Here is a 20,930-nt window from a genome sequence, read left to right as displayed (position 1 = left end):
AAAATAGTCATTAACTGTCAGTTAAAAGAGAAGTTCATCTCTGCGAGGATCATAGATGCTATGGAATCAAGACACAGGGAAGGTAGATGCAGACTCCAAAATTATTATAGCCTTAGAAGGCCACATTTGCCAAAACACATTTTCTCTATTTCTAACATGTGGGTTCCTAATGAGCATTTTTTCTGGTCTTTTTAATTGTCCAAAAAGTGAAAATAGGAGCTCCTATTACTTAATCTGGAACTTGCCTTAGACTTATTTCCCCCAAATTGGCTCTTCAGCTCTAATAAAAAGTTGTTTTCTTGAGCTTACTGTCCATCTGTATCTCCTGTTTCCTTGTAGTTGGATTTGATCACGGATCTCTTAGGCACCCCATCACTGGAAGCAATGAGGACGGCTTGTGAAGGCGCTAAGGCACACATACTCAGGGGTCCTCACAAACAGGTAAACGAGAAGGAGAGGATCTGTATTTGGTAACCATCTCTTTGGGCAAGGGTTTCCTTTCAACAGAATAATGAAGCTTTAAGAATTTTTAAACAAAAATATTACTTGTAAGTTTATTTTATTCTGTATGTCATATCCATAAGTAATAAAATGTTAAATATTTGTCAAATCAAATAAAATACGGTAATTACTGATGCTGTAGAAGAAAGGAAGTATTTTTATAGCACCCTTGCTAATAAATTACCCCTGGCTTTTTGTCTCCTGGGTTTTTGTGATGTGTCTGGAAAAAGTTACTAGGGGTGGAACTTGAACCTCAGTGCCATAACCTAATACATATGGTGTATATCAAAATGTCCTATCCAAATACTGAACCAGAATACCTGGTATCTCTTATTTCAGCCATGAATGGAAAGCCGTTTCTATTGCACTCTTGCCACTAACACACAAGCAGATGTGAATGTTGTTAGAAAAGAAATATAAAGAGAAATTGTCATTTTCACTGATCAGCATTACTTGCAACCAGCCAGTCACTGCTGAGAAAGAAGAATTTATCTCCATCCTATTGATTTAGAAGCATTTTCCTAATCTCCTTTGGACAAAACAGCCTAATGATGTGGAGAATGAGTAGAAGGAATATTTTCCCTAAGAGCAATAAACTGAAACAGAAGAGAGAAGGCTTAAACAGAAGACTTGGCAACTGATTTCCCTGGGCTTTGCCTTGGTTTCTTTTAAATTGAGTATTTAGATGATCTGATTGATCATTAGAAGATCCAATGAATCTAATCGACAAAATGACAGACCAAGTTTGACTCCTCTCAGATTACCAGCCAGATGTTTGGTCAAGGCCTTGCCGTTCCCTTCAGTTCCCTCTCTGTAATTCTAGTGCGACTCCAGAGTATCCATTTTGCACAGGCATAAATGCAGCAGGGAAAGTGTGTTGTCTCCTGAAAGTAGCCTGAACTGGTAAATCCAGATGTGGATGTCGGTATTTTAAATAGCCCCTCTCAGGAGCGCGCCTGCCCCTCTCCTTCCCCCGGGGCACTACCTTTTCCTTTCCCTCTCCTAACCGCCAAGGGCCCTTCTTGTGCTCTGGAACTTGTTTCCTGAGCCTTCGCAGCCCAGCTGGCTCACTTCTGCTACCTCTGTAATCTTATAAATAAACTTTCTCTTCTAATTTGAAAAAATAAAAATAAAATAAATAGCTCATGCTGGTAACATCCTTCTGTAGCATTTAGTTTAGAACTATAAAATAATTAGAGACCCTAACTCCCAAGGAGAAAGGACAGCATGTCTTAATCTAGAGAAAGGTTCTATATTAATAGAAGGAACTAAAAAGATCTATTATGTTTTATATATTGGCCAACATCAGGAATATTAAACTAATTTATCAATACCTCATGGTAAATGTGTCCTTGGAAGTAACAAAATAAAATTCCTCTTCTACTGACCTCTTTAGCTCAATAAATCTTGCCCAGCAAAGGTAGTCTGTAATGAAAAGTGATGAAAATCAAGTACCCTGGTGGCACCCTTCCATCTCTGTAGGAGTTTTAACTGTTGGTAGTGGTTGCCAGCTAATCCATCCTTTGTGTCGAAGAGTTGTTAAACAGCAGCGGAGAGAGCAAAACTTTCTAAGGAATTTCCTGCCTGCTCTTTAGAACAGCTTAAAAATGTAACTATGCACCAAAAGTCACTTAGCATTCCTTTGAGCATTCCTGGCAAAGTGAGTTCTTTTTCTACTAGAAATTTTAAAAATCTAGTGGTAAAAACCTAGAACTTTAAATTAATTTAAAAAATAGAAAATGTCATTATTATCTAAAACAAAGGGTGGAAGAAAGGAAAATATTAAGTCCCATATTTACTTAACTAGTTAAATAGATTAAGATGTTTAGCAGAATTCGTTCTTATATTGTTTTTTGTGTTTTGGTTGTTTTGTTCTTTTTAAAGAGAGTGAGGGAGGAGAGCAATCAGAAGCATCAACTCATAGTTGCAGCACTTCAGTTGTTCATTGATTGATTTCTCTTATGTGCCTTCACTGGAGGCTCCAGCTGAGCCAGCGACCCTGGGCTACAAGCCAGCAACCGTAGGATCATGTCTATGATCCCACACTCAAGCTGGTGACCCAGGGCTCAAGCTGGTGAGCCCATGCTCAAGCCAGAACCTCGGGGTTTCAAACCTGGACTTGCACCACCATCAGTTAGGCTATTATACATTTTTATATGAATTGTCCACTTAACAGTAATGCCTCTTAGAGCTTAACATTTTATCTCTGAGTTTAGTGACGGCCTTAAGACAGCACCATGGTAAAAGTTAGGGATAGCTCTGGCTAGATCAGAATATTTTTATTTTAAAGACAAGACTGGTGGAGAAAAACTAATTAGGAGACCTCTTCTGCTCAAAGGTTAGATATGCTTTGCACAGACTTTAAAGTATTCTCTTTAGATGAGTTTTAACCAGTGTTGGAAATGGCCTCTCTAGGCAGGTATTCATGGTCTTTGAACATTAACCCAGTAGATTTGTATAGAGTGAGTTGTACCTACCATATATAATCAAGTCTAAATTAATTTAGTATGGTATTTGGTCCCATTTTTCCCACAGTATGGAAATTCAGTATTTTTGTCTGTATTCTAAGGAATTTCCTGACTGCTCTTCAGAACAGTATGTTTGCTAGTTGATCTTTATACCATCACTGCTCTCTGGAGAAGTTAATAGACCTTAGAGCTCTCTACTTAAGCCATTAGTCACATTCTGCCTCTTCCCTTACCACTCCCTATTCCTTCCCTTACCCCATGATGCTTGTCTTATGTGCCTCTTGTTAGCCTATTAGCAATTGCTTGAAGGTATCTCCATTCATGTTCAATCTATTTAGAGCTGACATTGGAAGACACATACACACCCACACTCAAATATATTTGGTATGTAGCTACTTGGATTTTTTTTTAACGTTAGAAGATTATTTTGGTCCCCAATCCAATTATGCAATATAGTTTGTGTACTTCCATGCATCGTGACTATTCTCCAAAGGGCACTGTACTTATCTCAGTGCTGTGCACTGGATGTATACCCTGTTTATGTTTCTCTGGACTGTAGTGATTAAAGGTGCAGGCTGTGGTGTTGGTGTCAGGCTTACCACATTGCATAGCATGTTGAGTGGTATCCCAGGAGTTGTACACTACAGTTTTCAGACAAACTGTATATGATTCCCAACTCTACCAGTAACTCACTTTGTGACCTTAGGCAAATTACTTAACCTTCCTGTGCCTTGGTTCATTCATCTGTAAAATGTGAACAAAAATGGTTACTACATTATATTGTTATAATTATAAAGAGATAGTAGATGCAAGGAGAACATATAACAGTGCCTGGCATTCTAAACACTTAATGTTAACAATTAAAGTTATCACTCTAAAATAGCAGACAATAGCTTGTGGTTTATATATTTTATATTTTATATATATATTATGATCAAGTAGAGTTCAACGCAGAGATGCAAAGATGTTCACCTTAATTAATACATTAAATCCTCACAACACTATAATGTCCCATTTATTGTTCCTTTTTACAGATTGGAGATAGAGTATTACAGAGGTTAAATAATATGCCACGTCTCAAGCCGTCTCAAAAATAGATTTCTCTAATTCTAAAACCGATGTTCTTAGCCAATCACTGCCAGGCACAAATACCTTCACAGCAGATTTTTTTTTATTTCATTTGTTTAAAAAAATAAAATTTCATTTGTTTATGTGCAAGTAATATAATAAAAGTTTTACAGAGTTAGTCATCCTTAGCTACCTCCCACACCATCCCAGTCTCCTCTGGGTTAATTTGAGAATATCTTTCCGGACATATTTTTCTATGTGTGTATATATATGTCTGTTTTTTTCTTCTTCTTCTCCAAATAAGAGGAAGGTAGATAGAAAGACAAACTCCTGCATGTGCCTCAACTGGGATCCACCCAGCAACCTCCATCTTGGACTGATGCCCTACCCATTTGGGGTCCTGCTCACAACCGAGCTATTTTTAGCACCTGAGGTGGAGGCTTCATAGAGCCATCCTCAGCAGCTGGGGTGATGCACTCGAACCAATCAAGCCATTTGGGGGGGGGGGGGGCAGGGTGGCTGGAGAAGCAGATAGTCACTTCTCTTGTGTGCCCTGACCGGGAATCGAAGCCAGGACATCCACATGCTTGGTCAACAACGCTCTACCACTGAGCCACTGGCAGGGCCTATTTCTATATATATTTGTACAAGCAGAAATATGTACTATTGTTTATTGGGACTTTTTGAAAAATATACATATACAGGAGAACCTAACTGTCTTCTTAAAGTCACAGATTACTGCCTCAGTTTACTTGTGTTGGTTAGTTAATATACATATTTCCATATTGTGTGACAGGACTCTTTCTAGTGAAACCCAGTTAAAACTGGCTTACACAAAAAACGGAACTCACTGGTTCATATAACTGAAAAGTCTTGAGCTACAGCTGACTTCAGTCTCTGCTTGATTTAGCTAGTCAAGTCACAGTCCATACCAGGAATCTGACTCTCTTTTCGGTTTTCCTGTGTGTTGACTTCATTTTCAGACAGGCCTTCCCTCACATGTTAGCAAAATGGAGCCAGCAGTCCAGACCTATGTTCTACTAGCATATCAATCTTTCAGAAAAGAGCTTTCCCAAATAGGTCCAGCAATAATATTTGGAAGTTCTCTGATTCAGTTAGGAATGAGTTTGGTTATAAGTAATAGAAAAAAATTGCTTACAGTGGTTTAAAGAAATAGAGTTTATTTTTTCCTCATATCAAGTCCAGAGGTAGGCAGTCTAGAGCTGATAGAGCTGCTCAATTACGTAATCAAGGATCTAGTTATTTTTCTTTCTTTCTGCTCTGCCATCTTTAGAATGTTGACTTCATGCTCTCTTGCTTCCCACCTCACGGTCACAAGTTAGCTGTAGCTTGTCCAGATATCATATCTAGTTTCAAAGCAAAAAAATGGAGGAAAGAGGGAGCATTAGCAGTCTCTGTCCCTTTTATCAGGAAGGCAAAGTTTTCCCAGAAGCCTGCCTGCCAAACTTGTTTTTATATCATTGTCCAGGACTGTGTAATAAATATACGGCCTCCCAGATACAAGACAGGCTAAAAACCGAGAATTTTCCATCTCATATAATGAAGGTAAATGAGAAGAGGATCGGGGGTATGTGTTGAGTTAGCCAGCCCATGTACCTTACTTGTTTTAGACCATGTGCCCATCTGCAGCTAGTTGTGGTGCCCAGGGAATGTCATTTGATTGCCCAGGCCTGGGTCAAGTGTCATCCTTGGAGTTTGGAGATTGAGCTCAAGGCCAGCCAGAACACTGAGGGTGATAAGAGAATGGTTTCCTGAAGGTCGGAAAATACTGAGTAGACAAAATCACTGTACAGTGTGTGTGTTTTTTGTTTGTTTGTTTTTACACAAATTTTATTCATTTTTAGAGAGGATAGAGAGAGAGAGAGGGAGAGAGAGGAGAGAGAGACAGAGAGAGAGAAGGGGGGAGGAGCTGGAAGCATCAACTCCCATATGTGCCTTGACCAGGCAAGCCCAGGGTTTTGAACTGGCGACCTCAGCATTTCCAGGTCGACGCTTTATCCGGTGTATGTTTTTTTAATTGTCTCTTTTCCACAACTCAAAATCTTGGCTGAGGAGACTCTTAGCTGCCAGGGCCAAATATCAAAGTGGGTACTTGTTGAGGCACTGGCCTATCGATGGGATTGAAAAGTCTAATTTAGTCCTTTCTTTCATCTCTTACAAGGTTTTCATTTTTCCTCAGATTGTTCCCAGCTAATTGTGTCACAAATAGATATAATATTTTCACCGAAATTAAAATAGTCCTGTTTCCTGTCTTATCTTACATTTAACAGAATCAGAGGATGTTAGAGACTTCATGTAATTCAATCTTCTTATTTTTCAGGTGGGAGTTTCTTTTATGGAACCCCAAGTGCTTACTATCGTGCACTGCACATTGCTCCGCATGAAACCTAACACAGCTTCTTTGCTCCAGATGAACCCTAACAGGAACATCTAACAGGATTCACACAGCCTCGCCCACTCAGCTGCAGTGACCAGCACTCTGCACTTGGCTTATACTGGCTGTGGTATATCCATTGCGGGCTTCTCACCCAAGACCAGAAGCTCGTCTTTGCTTCATGTCACTGACAGTTCATCACAGTCATTAATAGAGCACTCTGTAACCCTTCCTGTCCTCGTGATTCAGCACATTCCCACTCACTCCTACATTGCTAAGTGACTTATAAACTTGCAGAACAAACAGAAAATGGACTAGTATATTTCAAAATGGGGAAAAGTGATATGTGTAAATGTTAGGGAAGTTGGCAAAAACTTTTTTCCAGATAAGCTATTTGGGGCATATTTTTAAGCATTCTTTTTTTTTTTTTTTTCTCATTCAAAGTGATTCTACTGCACTTGATGAGAAATAGAATCTTTTCTAGTTCTGACACCTGGGCCCAGCTGGTTTCAACCATAATGGCTGGTGAATTAGAGGGGAAGAAAATGGAATTAGAAATGCAGGGCCCTAGCAGTTCGCTCAGTTGGTTAGAGCGTTGTCCTGAAACACCGAAGTTGTGGGTTCTGTCCCTGGTCAGGGCTCATACGGGAAGCAACCAATGAGTGTTTTTTCTTTCCCTCCCCCCTCTCTCTCCTTTTTCCTCTCTCCTTTTCTCTTTTTCTTTAAAATCAATCAATTAAAAATGTATTAAAATTACTTTAAAAAGAAATGCAGCATCTCTAACATTATACTTTCTATGGATCCAGTGCTAGGAACTAGATAAATTATTAGTGGTTATCTTACTGGAGAGATAATGGCATGGCTGAACTGACCCTTCTTTTTCTCTGCGCCTCTTTTTAACATACATATAAACTCAGAAAAGGAGACAGTATATAATATGACTGTTCTAGGCTGAAATTAAACTTAGTCTTATTTTAGTGTATTTGTTGAGATGAACTTCTGAAAGATACAATTTGGAGTGGAGCAGTGTTTAAAATTTCAGGTAGCCTGACCTGTGGTGGCGCAGTGGATAAAGCGTTGACCTAGAATGCTGAGGTTGTTGGTTCAAAACCCTGGGCTTGCCCGGTCAAGGCACATATGGGAGTTGAAGCTTCCTGCTCCTCCCCCCTTCTCTCTCTCTCTCTCTCCTCTAAAATGAATAAATAAATAAAATTTCAGGTAACCCTAACCTCCACTCATTTGATTTTCGTAAGCTCCCCTGTCTCATATCAAGGTGTCCTCAAGTCTTACAAATTTTGCCTCCTAATTTGTTCTCTATCCTCTATTCAGTGGCTTCTGGAACTACTTGGTTATGTTTTCATTGCCCACCAGAGAGATGTTATTCATCTGTGTTGCCCTAACACCTAGCCCAGGACCTGGCATTTGGTAGATATTAGATGATTAGCAGTGGTGTTGGCAGGCAGGCAGTAGGTCTGTGCTGCTGCAGTCTAATAGATGAGGAAGCCAGAGTTCAAGCGACTTACCCAAGTCTTGTGATAGCAGAGTTAGGATTTGAACCCACGTCTTCTAATACTCATTCCAGTAGTCCTGTCCCTAAACCATAACATCCCTCCACCACAAGAAGTAGTGTGAGGTGCAGATTCACTTGGGGAGTAGAAAGGAAAGAGTTGGTTATAGATAGACATTTGAGTCAGTAAGAATTGGCTGTAATTTGGCTGACAACCTGCACGAGCCAGTAAAAAAGAGGACAGCTATTCACAAATGAATCCAGATCTTAAGAATATCAAATTACTTCACTTTACACAATAAAAAAATTCTTAGGGAAAAACATACAATATATAAATTAAGTTGTAAATTAAAACCTCTTCCTTACACTCTCCACACACACACACACACACACACACCCCTTATCTTGACTAATGCAAGATAAGCTCTGATAATCAGAGCTACCATAGACTTACATATTCTTAACAAAAAAATACTTCTCTCCTTGCAAACATGTAAATGCACCAAGGAATAATAAGTCGGTCTACAAATATTTGAGTGCTAGTATGCATGGGTTCTGTGTACATAATGCTTTTTATCTATAGTAGTCCTGTCAAGTCTCATACTAAACTTAAGAAGAGATCATTTAGTCCAGCCTGCTTTTTTAATACTTAAGAATACTGAGATTTAGACATGTTGATTTATCTAATTCGTTAGTGAACTAAAACCCCCATCTCATATCTATTGCTCCTTGATCCTGAAGAAAACTCCTGTAGGGTGAATAATTACCTCCTGATGACTCTGAGGTGTTTTGTTCTTGATTTTCCTACACGGCTTTGTTGGAAGGAAGCAGATATGTAACATATTGTCTAGCAAGATTCTGAGGCTGTGACTGAGATGCAGTGAGACCCGTTAGTGTTAGTTGGATGACAGACAGAGCAGAGATGCCATTCACTTGCTCTGTCCCTGACTCTCCACGCAGTGAAATTAAAGCTTTATCAGGTCTGTGGATTTTCAGTCATAAGAGCCAGTGCAAAAGGGTCAGATATTTTGCTAAAGACAAATAGGTAGACCTAGCAAAAACAGTGGTATACTTTCTTAGAAGATTCTGAAGCTTCCTAAGTGTCTTTTAGCTCCTCTAGGACTAGTATTTTAGCACCTTTGTGGTTATATTGCTGTAAGACATAATTCACATGCTTACTTTTTGTACAGTCTACATGCTTAACTTGGCATGTGGCCAAGGTGTTAAATTCCTTTTCTCCCACTCCTGGGCATGTTTGGTCTTCCCTTCTTGCCAAAGCATTTACAGTGTAAGTGCTAATAGGATTAGCTTTCACTTGCCATAGGCTCCTTTATGCTTTAATCTCCAAAGGTAGCATGCAATATAAAATATGCTACTGGAAGTCAGTGACAGTTGTTTTCGAAGTCTGGTTAATTATTCATTCCCTTTGAATTCTGACTTATGTGCATACATCTTTTGAGCTGAGTATTTGTCATAAATTAGCTATACTCAATATCTACTTATGCTTATTTACATATTTGAATTCTTTATTTTTTCACAGCCATCTCTTCCTGTCCTTTATACCCTGTCTAGCCAGGCTACACATGAAGCTGTTCATCTCCTTTGCAGGATGTTGGTCTTTGATCCAGTAAGTAGTGTTTGTTTTTATATTTCGTAATTAATTAAAAACACATGTTCTAAGAAAAGCATCAGGATGGACGATGTAAATAATGACTTTTCAAAAGATAACTTCAGTCCCCAGTTCCATGTGTATCATGCTCACTCATTACACAGAAGTTGATTATTAACACATACGAGCTGAGTTGAAGAGATGAGGAACTCTACCATCCTTGTCTCTATTTGTAAAAGGCATCAAGTTAAATCAGGAGAAAAAAAATTAATATTATTTGAAAGAATCTGCCCATTATCTTGCATAAAGTTGTTGGGCTGGTAGCTTTTCCAAATGCCATTTTTGGACTTGACTCTTCCAGGACAAAATTCAGCTCTTTATTTGTTTATTCAGCCAAAGGATATTTATTATTCACATCTCTGCCAATAACTGTTGTCAAAGAAGACTCAGAAATGAAAGCATTTAGAAAAGAAAATTTTACTAACTCCGTTCAGAAGTATACAAAGAATATCAATTTGTTTACTTAGAAACATTCTATATTTATAAAATGGAAAATACTATCAACTCTTATTTAAAACTAGAAGAGCCAATTTTGATAAAACAGTAAAATCTATTTTTAGAAACAGGTGACTATATCTATTACAAATGTTGATCATTTGAAGAAACAAGATATATAGTATAATTAAGATACCTAGGACATAATTAAGCACCATCAGGTCCTTCAAAAGAACACCATGACTGGCCCTGGCCGGTTGGCTCAGTGGTAGAGCGTCGGCCTGGCGTGCAGGAGTCCCGGGTTCGATTCCCAGCCAGGGCACACAGGAGAAGCGCCCATCTGCTTCTCCACCCCTCTCCCTCCCCTTCCTCTCTCTCTCTTTCCCTCCCGCAGCCAAGGCTCCATTGGAGCAAAGATGGCCCGGGTGGCCCGGGAGCTGAGGATGGCTCTGTGGCCTCTGCCTCAGGCGCTAAAATGGCTCTGGATGCAACAGAGTGACGCCCCAGAAGGGCAGAGCATCGCCCCCTGGTGGGCATGCCGGGTGGATCCCGGTTTGGCGCATGCGGGAGTCTCTCTGACTGCCTCCCCGTTTCCAGCTTTGGGAAAATGGAAAAGAAAAAAAAAAAAAAGAACACCATGACTGAAAACCTAATTGTGATTTTTTTCTCAACTGAGCAGGACAGTTTATCCTTTTGGGTATTCATACCCTTTTCAAAATGATAGCATCCTTTCTGTAGCATTGTTTCAAAAGTCCTAAGAGACTTAAATTTGTTTAAGAAATGAAAGTTGACTGTTGCGCCTGACCAGGTGGTGGCGCAGTGGATAGAACGTCGGACTGGGATGCAGAGGACCCAGGTTCGAAACCCCGAGGTCGCACAGGCTCACTGGCTTGAGTGTGGGATCATAGACATGACCCCATGGTCGCTAGCTTGATCCCAGAGGTAGCTGGCTTGAAGTCCAAGGTTGCTGGCTTGAGCAAGGGGTTACTCAGTCTGCTGAAGGCCCGCGGTCAAGGCACATATGAGAAAGCAATCAATGAACAACTAAGGTGCTGCAACAAAGAATTGATGCTTCTCTTGCCTGACCAGACGTTGGCACAGTGTATAGAGCGTCAGACTGGGACACAGAGGACCCAGGTTCAAAACCCCGAGGTCACTGGCTTGAGCCCAAAGATCGCTGGCTTGAGCAAGGAGTCACTTGCTCGGCTGTAGCCCCCTGGTCAAGGCACATAAGAGAAAGCAATCATTGAACAACTAAGATGCCGCAATGAAGAATTGATGCTTCTCATCTCTCTCCCTTCTTGTCTTTCCCTGTCTGTCCCTCTCTCTGATTGTCTCTCTGTCCCTGTCAAAATGAAAAAAAGAAAGAAAGTTGATCTTGCATGCTAGGGATTTGATTTACTTTTTGTTCAAAAGCATCTCTTAGTAAGATACTTTAGAAGACCTCATATAAGCGCACAAAGATCGTACAAATAGGTGTGCTATCAATAGTTGGGAAAACACTAAAATCTTTTCAACCCAGCATTCTCACATTTCAGGAAATATCAGAATCCTCAGTCACATAAAAAAAGACCCAACAGGGAAGCCAGATTCCAGCTGCTGGAGGCAGCTCACAGGGACCCAATTTCTGACATCTGCCACCTGTGACAGAAATGACTTAATCGTCAGATGATAAAATAAAACCTAGATTCAATCACCATGTTGAATTGTAACAGAAATAGACTTGGCCAAGAACCAGATTTAGTGAGTAAAAGCCAAAGAGCTCAATCTCACGTGAAACTGGCCATAGACACTGAGAATGAAGGAAGGCCTAGTCCCGGGCAAGGTGCACTAGTCAGCGGCTAGTGTTTTTCGGTTTTGACAGTAGACCTTTATCCCAGTGTAACCTCCAGGAATAGCTGGATTCAACTTAAATTATTTTCTAAGAGCAGCAATGAATCAGACTTCAGCTGGGTCACCAAATACAAAACAACAGGAACAAAACCAAGGTGGTCAGGTTTACATTTGTCTGTTTGTGGTGATAGCAGCTTTCCTTTGTGATTATCGTATCCTGAAAGGTCGTGACATGCCTTTTAACATCAGCACAGCAAAAAATCAGAGATAAAAATGTTTTTTGGGAATCCAGGTTTATGGGAAATAGTTAACATTTTATCTTGGGGGGGGATCAGAACCAGTCAGGATGATCCGAATTTTTTGTTTATTTTTTTGGTGGACAGGTTGTTTGTTTGTTTTTGGTTTGAGTGCAAAATGGATTTTTTATCAGGTTATGTGAAGTGCTTGATCATATTGAAAGCAGGGCAGAGGTGTTTTTGTTCTACTCTCTGCTATTGAGTCCATCCTTAAATCCTTTAAAATTCACTTTTTCGCCCTGGCCGGTTGGCTCAGCGGTAGAGCGTCGACCTGGCGTGCGGGGGACCCGGGTTCGATTCCCGGCCAGGGCACATAGGAGAAGCGCCCATTTGCTTCTCCACCCCCCCCCCCTCCTTCCTCTCTGTCTCTCTCTTCCCCTCCCGCAGCCAAGGCTCCATTGGAGCAAAGATGGCCCGGGCGCTGGGGATGGCTCCTTGGCCTCTGTCCCAGGCACTAGAGTGGCTCTGGTCGCGGCAGAGCAACGCCCCGGAGGGGCAGAGCATCGCCCCCTGGTGGGCAGAGCTTCGCCCCTGGTGGGCATGCCGGGTGGATCCCGGTCGGGCGCATGTGGGAGTCTGTCTGACTGTCTCTCCCCGTTTCCAGCTTCAGAAAAATAAAAAAAAAAAAAATTCACTTTTTCATAGTAATACTTACATGTCTACTGAGTGAAAAGAAGGGATTTTTTTCTTTTTCTTTTTTTGTGGAGATACGAGTTTAAACATGCATGGTTTATCAACCTGAAACTGGTATATGAAGTATTATGATCTGAAGTGTCAGAAAACCACAGGCTGCTGCTACTCAGACTGAGCAGAATATTAAAACATAGCATTCAGACCATTACCTGCTGCCTAACTCCCAACGGCTTTCAGATACCCTACACTGAGTGGCTATGCTAAGAGAATAAAAGTTTCAAGCAGCTTTGTAAAATTTCCACCATGATCGCATTTCTTCTAAATGCTGAGACATGTTTAGAAAATAAAACTGTTATTTAAAATGTAAATTCGTTCCCTTCAGAGCATTACATATTTAAATGTCATGATATTTGTAATTTTTGACCCTGCATACATTTATTCCACAGTAGAAACTTTTCAGGATCTTAGCAAAAAGTTGCTTCATACTTCCTCGACTGTTGCATTACCCACCTCTGAATTCAGTTGTCCCTCTTTATTTATTTATTTATTTATTTATTTTATTTTTTATTTTTGTATTTTTCCAAAGCTAGAAATGGGGAGAGACAGTCAGACAGACTCCCGCATGCGCCCGACCGGGATCCACCTGGCATGCCCACCAGGGGGTGATGCTCTGCCCCTCCGGGGTGGGGGGGGTCGCTCTGCTGTGATCAGAGCCACTCTAGCACCTGGGGCAGAGGCCAAGGAGCCATCTCCAGCGCCCAGGCCATCTTTGCTCCAATGGAGCCTTTGCTGCGGGAGGGGAAGAGAGAGACAGAGAGGAAGGAGAGGGGGAGGGGTGGAGAAGCAGATGGGCGCTTCTCCTGTGTGCCCTGGCCGGGAATCGAACCCGGGACTTCTGCACGCCAGGCCGATGCTCTACCACTGAGCCAACCGGCCAGGGCCCAGTTGTCCCCCTTTACACAGGATGTGCCGTAAAGTATTGTATAAGCAGTTACTGTGGAAAGAACCTGTGTGGACAGTTGTGTTTATCTGTAGTGTTGATGTGCTGGTCTCTAAATTTGATTTCAGTCCAAAAGAATATCCGCTAAGGATGCCTTAGCCCACCCCTACCTAGATGAAGGGCGACTGCGGTATCACACATGTATGTGTAAATGTTGCTTTTCCACCTCTACTGGAAGAGTTTACACCAGTGACTTTGAACCTGTCACCAACCCCAAATTTGATGACACTTTTGAGAAGAACCTCAGTTCTGTTCGACAGGTTAAAGGTGAGTATCTTTTTTGGTCTTCAGTCTGATAGGATCACTGGTAACAGTTTTCATTAGATGGCTCTGAAAAGCTGAGATTTGGATGGTGGCCAAGCTCCTTCGTAGATTTCTTTTACAATCTTGGGTATCTCTCTTTTGTTCAGGGCATATATGCCAAGGAAGCTGTGTTGTAAAAGTGCTGGTTTAGTATTACCTCCAAGGAAAGGTCAGGCAGAGGAATGAATATCTTGTTCTTGCTTTCAAAGCCAATTTATTTAATGAGTATGACTCTGTATATTTCATATGTATTCACTCAGTGTAATTTATTTCATTGAATGAACCCTGTTGGACTTCTTCTTTGCATAACATGCAGAAGTTTTTTAAAAAGGTAAACGTCCAATGAGGGAATTATTCCATCAGTAATGACAAGAGGAGGACATTTCTGCTGGTCAACTTGTAAAATTTCCTGACACAATCAGGAATTGGGGTGGGGTAGGAGTGTATGACATCCAAAATTCTTAATGATCTTAGTGTCTGCTTTAGGGGATTTTGGGAGAGAAAGTAGTCCCCAAAGTAAGCAGCCCAAAACTGTCTACCTTAACATCAAGGTTTTAAACTGATTTTCAAAATGATGGTAATCATCAGCAATTTAGAAGAGTTGACTCATAATGCCAAACCCTGTGGAGTCACTCTCAAATTGACCGTTTTACTCCTCCCAATGATAGGATTCCCGCCCTGTGTAGTGCCACTTTGGGGGGTTTTCCTTATGTTTAGCAGCATCTGTCATTTGGTTTCAGGAAAGTTCTTCTGAAATTATGCCTGATAGGTGACATGTGTCTGATTTAACTAAACCAATAGGAAACGCTCCCATGCGGCCGGAGTTAGCTGAGAACCCACTGCTCCAGACCTGCAGATTGGAATGCCTTTTGTAATGTCTGTTTTCTCCACAGAAATTATTCACCAGTTCATTCTGGAACAGCAGAAAGGAAACAGAGTGCCTCTCTGCATCAACCCTCAGTCTGCTGCTTTTAAGAGCTTTATTAGGTAACTATATGTATATAATTCTAACTGTCTTGTTCGAATTAAAAAGATACCATTGTGATTTTGTTATTCAGCATACTTCTGTTTTTATTTAGATGAGGTAACATACATAAAAGATCCAACAGAAAGTTTCTGTTATGAACTTTGGCTTTAGACAAAAACATTAAAATGTAAGCATGAATTTTTACACTGATGCCAATTTGCTGTAGTTGCTTTGGCAGTTTTTCCCCAGATGACTGACCATCGTGCTGCCTGGTCAAGTGCATGGGGATCTTCCTGCAGCAAGAGTGGGGCAGCCACTGTCCTGGAGTTAGACATGGTCATCTGGGTTCCTACTCCCATTCCCACCACCTTCATAACAAGTGCAAGCAAGAAAATTATCTTTTATAGATTGACTGCTGATGTGTCCAATAGGCTTATTGGTCCAAGAGCTTTAAACCTATTTTGAAACCTAGCAAGCCTCATTCTCTGTGTGCTTTCCTCCTCAGTCTCTTTTTCCCTAATTCCTTGTATCAAAGTCCAGTCCTGAGAAAGACACCACACTCAGTAAAATTTAATAACAAGAAGAAAAAAAGAATGAACAAAGAAGAAATTAAGAAGTTAGAGAAGGCCCCTCCACTCAAGACTAGTAAGATTTAGACTTCTTCAAAGATGATTTGGCTGCCACAGAGGCATACCCTATGAGGGCGGTGAAGAAATTTCCCAAAATGGGTACAGAACTCGTCCATCAAAAAGGACTGCTAGGTTGCAGAGAAATTTGCCAGATGTTTGGGTGGACCAAAGCAGGGCCTTTCACATTTAAAAAAAAAAGGCACACCAGAACTAGGAAGGGCAGCTGCTTCCTAATGCTAGGGCCTTGCAGCGCCTTTCCAGCGCCCTCTGTCGACAGAGGCTAACTAATAACTAACATCAGTCCAGGTGGCGAAGGAGAAATGTGAACAGGGTCTGGCTCCAGTATCACAGAGCAGGACACAGAAGGGTGGATTTGGATCTGAGAAGTCATACTCTTCCTCCCTTTTTCCCCACCTGCCTTTCTTCCTCTCCTCTTCCCCTCTTCTCCCTGCTTTTCTTTCCCTTTCCCTCACTTCTGTTTTAATTGACCTTGACATAGTATTGAAGTTGATTGAATTTAGTGAACCAAAGTCAAGATTTTTTGTTTAGAATTTTTAAATCGGGGTGACTTTCATTTATTCCATAGATATGTCAGTTGAAAAAAGGATTTAAGTTGCATTTTTACTTCTCTGTGGTTTAAAATTACTTTAATTTTTTTCCCTAAGAGGCAGTGACCCAGTGAATCAAATGTTTTAATACCTTTCCAGGTGTGAGTTATTCATTATTCTGGGCCGCAGAGAAACAGAGTGGTTACACATACTCCCTCATGTTTATAATTTAGTAAAAGGTGAAAGATTTATGCAATCTGAAGAGAAACCAGAGTATGTGTTTATAATTTAGTTGGCAGCATTAGACATATGAAATAACTAATAAAACAAATCTGTGGCAACAAATCCACAGTGATTATCCACTACTGTACTACTCAATTAATATTTGACAAAGAAAGCTTATGAAGCCTGACCAGGTGGTGGCGCAGTGGATAGAGCGTCGGACTGGGATGCTGAGGACCCAGGTTCGAGACCCCGAGGTCGCTAGCTTGAGCACAGGCTCATCTGGTTTGAGCAAAGCTACCAGCTGCTGGCTCGTGCAAGGGGTTACTCGGTCTACTGAAGGCCCCCAGTCAAGGCACATATGAGAAAGCAATCAATGAATAACTAAGGTGTCGCAACAAAAAACTGATAATTGATGCTTCTCATCTCTCTCCGTTCCTGTCTGTCTGTCCCTATCTATCCCACTCTCTGACTCTCTGTCTCTGTAAATTTTATGAAGCTCATTCAAAATAGGTACCCACATAAAATTAAGGCTACTTTTTTTTTTTTTTTTGTATTTTTCTGAAGCTGGAAATGGGGAGAGACAGTCAGACAGACTCCCGCATGCGCCCGACCAGGATCCACCCAGCATGCCCACCAGGGAGCGACGCTCTGCCCCTCCGGGGTGTCGCTCTGCCGCGACCAGAGCCACTCTAGCGCCTGGGGCAGAGGCCACAGAGCCATCCCCAGCGCCCGGGCCATCTTTGCTCCAATGGAGCCTTTGCTGCGGGAGGGGAAGAGAGAAACAGAGAGGAAGGAGAGGGGGTGGGGTGGAGAAGCAGATGGGCGCTTCTCCTGTGTGCCCTGGCCGGGAATCGAACCCGGGACTTCTGCACGCCAGGCCGACGCTCTACCACTGAGCCAACTGGCCAGGGCCTTCAGAGGCTACTTTTAAATGAATAATTCTGCATCCTTTAAGGTTATTTTTCTGGTTGATTATAAGCATTATTATTTATAATAGCTACTGTTTACTTTGTATTATGAAGTAGGCAGTGGGGAAAGCTCCCATTTTCTCATTATTCAGCACAATAGCATTATCCCTATCCGAAAGAGGAAAGTGAAGGAATTTGCTGTGTGTCACACAACCGGTGAATGACATGATTTCAAGGCGGTATACTAGCTGCTGTACCATATTGCCTCACTAAAGATACAAATCCTTAAACAATTTGGAACAAATGCAAATTTAGAGAATTAAAAATAGAAACAGAAATAAAAATCCTCAAATGGACTTTGCAATTTTTTTTAAAGATAGAGAGGAAAACAGGCAGCAGTGAATTCCCTTTGCCCTGGTGGTGTTACAGCTATTTTCACCATGTCTCCATTTTTCTCTAGTTCCACTGTGGCCCAGCCATCTGAGATGCCCCCATCTCCTCTGGTGTGGGAGTGACGGTGGAAGATAATGTACTACTGAAGATGTAATGTAGCTTTCCACTGGAGTCTGGGGTTTGCAATTCTGGAGGTTAATCATGCTTGTACTGTAATTTTACTAATGAAGTTTTAAATTAACAACCACTACTTGTATGATATGAATAATATTTAGAAATGTTACTAGACTTTTAATCTTGTAAAGTGGTTGTGCTTTTAGAAGAAAACTATTTTACCCAGAGTTGCACATGTTTTATGAATTTAGTGCAGCTGTTATGGCTCACCTCAGAACAAAAGAGAATTGAACCAAATTTGGGAGTTTGGGGTTTTGTGTTTTTGTTTTGTTTTTGTTTTTTAAAATGAAGTGAGATTGTTCACACACACACACACACACACAGGACAGTCATCCATTTTGATATTTGAGCCATTCCTGAAAATTATGGGTTTTCTAAAATGAAAGAATCTAGAAACCTTGCCTGCGACCAATCATGGAGCCACATGAGCTGATCTGGCTGCACCTCGGGGTGGGGGGAGGGGTTGGGGGAGGGGCATGCCACCTAATGATCAAGCCCTATAATTAGCTTCTCATTAGAGCCGTGACGGTGATGTGTGCTGTCTGAAATCCAACGTTGTGGGTAGAGAGAATGAGTTTGTGACTAGGAGAGACTAAACTTCTGTTTTCCTTACCCAGTATAAATATATATATATATATATTTAATCTATTTTTATTAGAAGTTTTTCTGCTCTTTCTTACATACAAGAACCCCCAAGCATGCATCTTTCATGTGTGTAAATAATTCATTTCTGGGCTAATTTCAAAAGAATCCCAACATTGCTGTATAGAGAGAGAACTAGCTTGCACATCTTAGGTCTGTGAAATTTTGTGAGACTTTTCCTGCACTGGACAATAAAAATAAATAAATAAAAGACAAAAACAAATTTAAAAAAAAATTTAAAGCCACAAAAAAAAAAGGCACATAGGGAATTATGTCAAATGTGTTTGTGTCCTTAGGCAAAGCTGTGGGAGTCTTGAAATGTCACAGTAGTAAATAACTTATTACTTTTTGACAAATTCTTTTTTCTGTTGGAACACTGAATTCTTCTGTGCATATGTATATATGAATACAAATTGAAGGCCTCTACCTCCTGGAGTTATACAACTTGGCTTGTTTACCTCCACATGCTGATGATGACTATTTTTTTTTTTAAGTTCAATGTGGAGACTTGAAACTTGAATGTCCCTTCCAACTTTTATATTAAAAATAAAAAGACAAGAACATTGAAGATCGTTTTTCACCTGTACGAGGAATAATAATGAATCGTCTTAAAATTGGTCTAGGAAAAATCCTTGGTGTGTGTTATGGACAATTAACTGTTAAAGTTATTGTAAGTTATCTGTATTTAGCAGAGTATTTTCATCTTGAGTGATCTGAGCTGAATTTGAAGACTATTAATAAGTTATGTTTGGAAGTTTTAACTTCAATGAAGTAATTATTTGCTGTGAAAGAAACAAACATTGAATTACTAAACAAAGATGGTGCAATATCTTTGTTTTTTTTTTTTTTATGAGGCTCCTGAGAATCAACCCAACTGAAGCATTTCAATTCACTTGAATGAGAAACGTGTTTAGTATCAAAAGAGCCCAAGAAGACACTGGTGTGAAAGGTACAATCTCAGAGGTTGGTCAATTACTGTGGCACACTGACTGGTCACTTTGTACAATGTAGATTTGAAGTACAGTGGTGAAAACATTAAATGTGACATTTGAAAAAGATGTGTCATCTGTTTATTTCAGTCCCTGATTTTTGTTTTCTTGTCACTTCAGCGTTTATACTGAATTTACAAAGTTTTGAGACATTTCCTATTTATATTTCCACTTAGATATTTGAGGATATTAGATGAACTTTTTGAAAACCTTCTCAGAAACTTTAGCTTGCCAAAAACATATTGAAAACTTAACTAATACTGACCCTGGCCAGTGGCTCAGTGGATAGAGCACTGGCCTAGCACATGGATTTCCCAGGTTCGATTCCCAATCAGGGCCCACATGAGAAGCAACCATTTGCTTCTCTCCCTCTTCTCTCCCTCTTCCCCTTCCACAGCCAGTGGCTCAATTGGTTAGAGCGTCGGCCCCAGACAGGGGATTGCCAGGTGGATCCCAGTCTGGGCACATGTGAGAGTCTGTCTCTCTACCTCTCTTCTCACTTTAAAAAAAAGAAGGAAAAAAGGTAAGAAAAAAAAACAAAATAAGATAATGAAAAAGTTCTTGAGATGGATAGTGGTGATCATTGCACAACAGTGTAAATATACTTAATGCCCCTGCACTGTACATTTAAATGGTTAAAATAGTCCATTTTATGTGTATTTTACCACAATTAAAATGTATATATAAAGCTGTACTGTCCCAGAAATGGAAAGATATATCAATAGATATCAATTTATTTTCAGTCTCTCTTCTAAGCAATAAAAACATTTTGGCCCTGGTTGGTTGGCTTAGCAGTAGAGCCTCAGCCTGGCATGTAGATGTCCCGGGTTCGATTCCCAGACATGGCACACAGGAGAATAGCCCATCTGCTTTTTCACTCTTCCCCCTCTCCTTTCTCTCTCTCTCTCTCTCTGTCTTACCCCTCCTGCAGCCAAGACTCCATTGGAGCAAAGTTGGCCCGGGCGCTGAGGATGGCTCTGTGGCCTCTGCCTCAGGTGCTAGAATGGCTCTGGTCACAACAGAGCGACAACCCAGATGGGCAGAGCATCGCCCCCTAGTGGGTTTGCCGAGTGGATCCCGGTTGGGCACATGCGGGAATCTTGTCTCTCTGCCTCCCTACTTCTCACTTCAGAAAAAATATATATATTTTAAGGACAAAATCAATTAATTATGAATGTAAGGGTTTATTTCCGGACTCTCAATTGTAGTCCTCTGATCTATATCCATCTTTATGCCATTACTACACTGTCTTAATTACTGTAACTTTGCAGTAAGTTTTGAAACCAGGAATATAAGTCCTCCAACTTTGTTCTTCCTTTTCCAGATTATTTTGGCTCTTCTGAGTGC

At 40.7% G+C, this 20,930-nt stretch overlaps 1 protein-coding gene across 2 annotated transcripts in view; it reads left to right on the top strand.

Annotated features, from left to right (window-relative positions):
• NLK (nemo like kinase) overlaps positions 1 to 19,644 on the top strand; it is a 170,300-nt gene extending 150,656 nt beyond the window's left edge. The window contains exons 7-12 of one of the 2 annotated variants that reach the window (XR_010748893.1): positions 340 to 441; positions 9,480 to 9,566; positions 13,874 to 14,072; positions 15,002 to 15,095; positions 17,846 to 17,972; positions 19,449 to 19,644. Coding sequence is in view for 1 of the 2 variants with exons in the window: in XM_066363739.1 (XP_066219836.1) it covers positions 340 to 441; positions 9,480 to 9,566; positions 13,874 to 14,072; positions 15,002 to 15,095; positions 17,846 to 17,900 (537 nt within the window). In the remaining variant the exon portion in view is untranslated. Of the gene's footprint in view, positions 1 to 339; positions 442 to 9,479; positions 9,567 to 13,873; positions 14,073 to 15,001; positions 15,096 to 17,845; positions 19,416 to 19,448 lie in introns of those variants that run through there. The other variant, XM_066363739.1, reaches the window with a different exon arrangement.
• The last annotated feature ends 1,286 nt before the right edge of the window (positions 19,645 to 20,930 follow it).

Source organism: Saccopteryx leptura, chromosome 2 (assembly GCF_036850995.1).
Source record: "Saccopteryx leptura isolate mSacLep1 chromosome 2, mSacLep1_pri_phased_curated, whole genome shotgun sequence".
Lineage (NCBI taxonomy): Eukaryota > Metazoa > Chordata > Mammalia > Chiroptera > Emballonuridae > Saccopteryx > Saccopteryx leptura.
The sequence above is the reverse complement of the archived record's forward strand: the minus strand, read 5'-3'. Positions and strand labels throughout refer to the sequence as shown.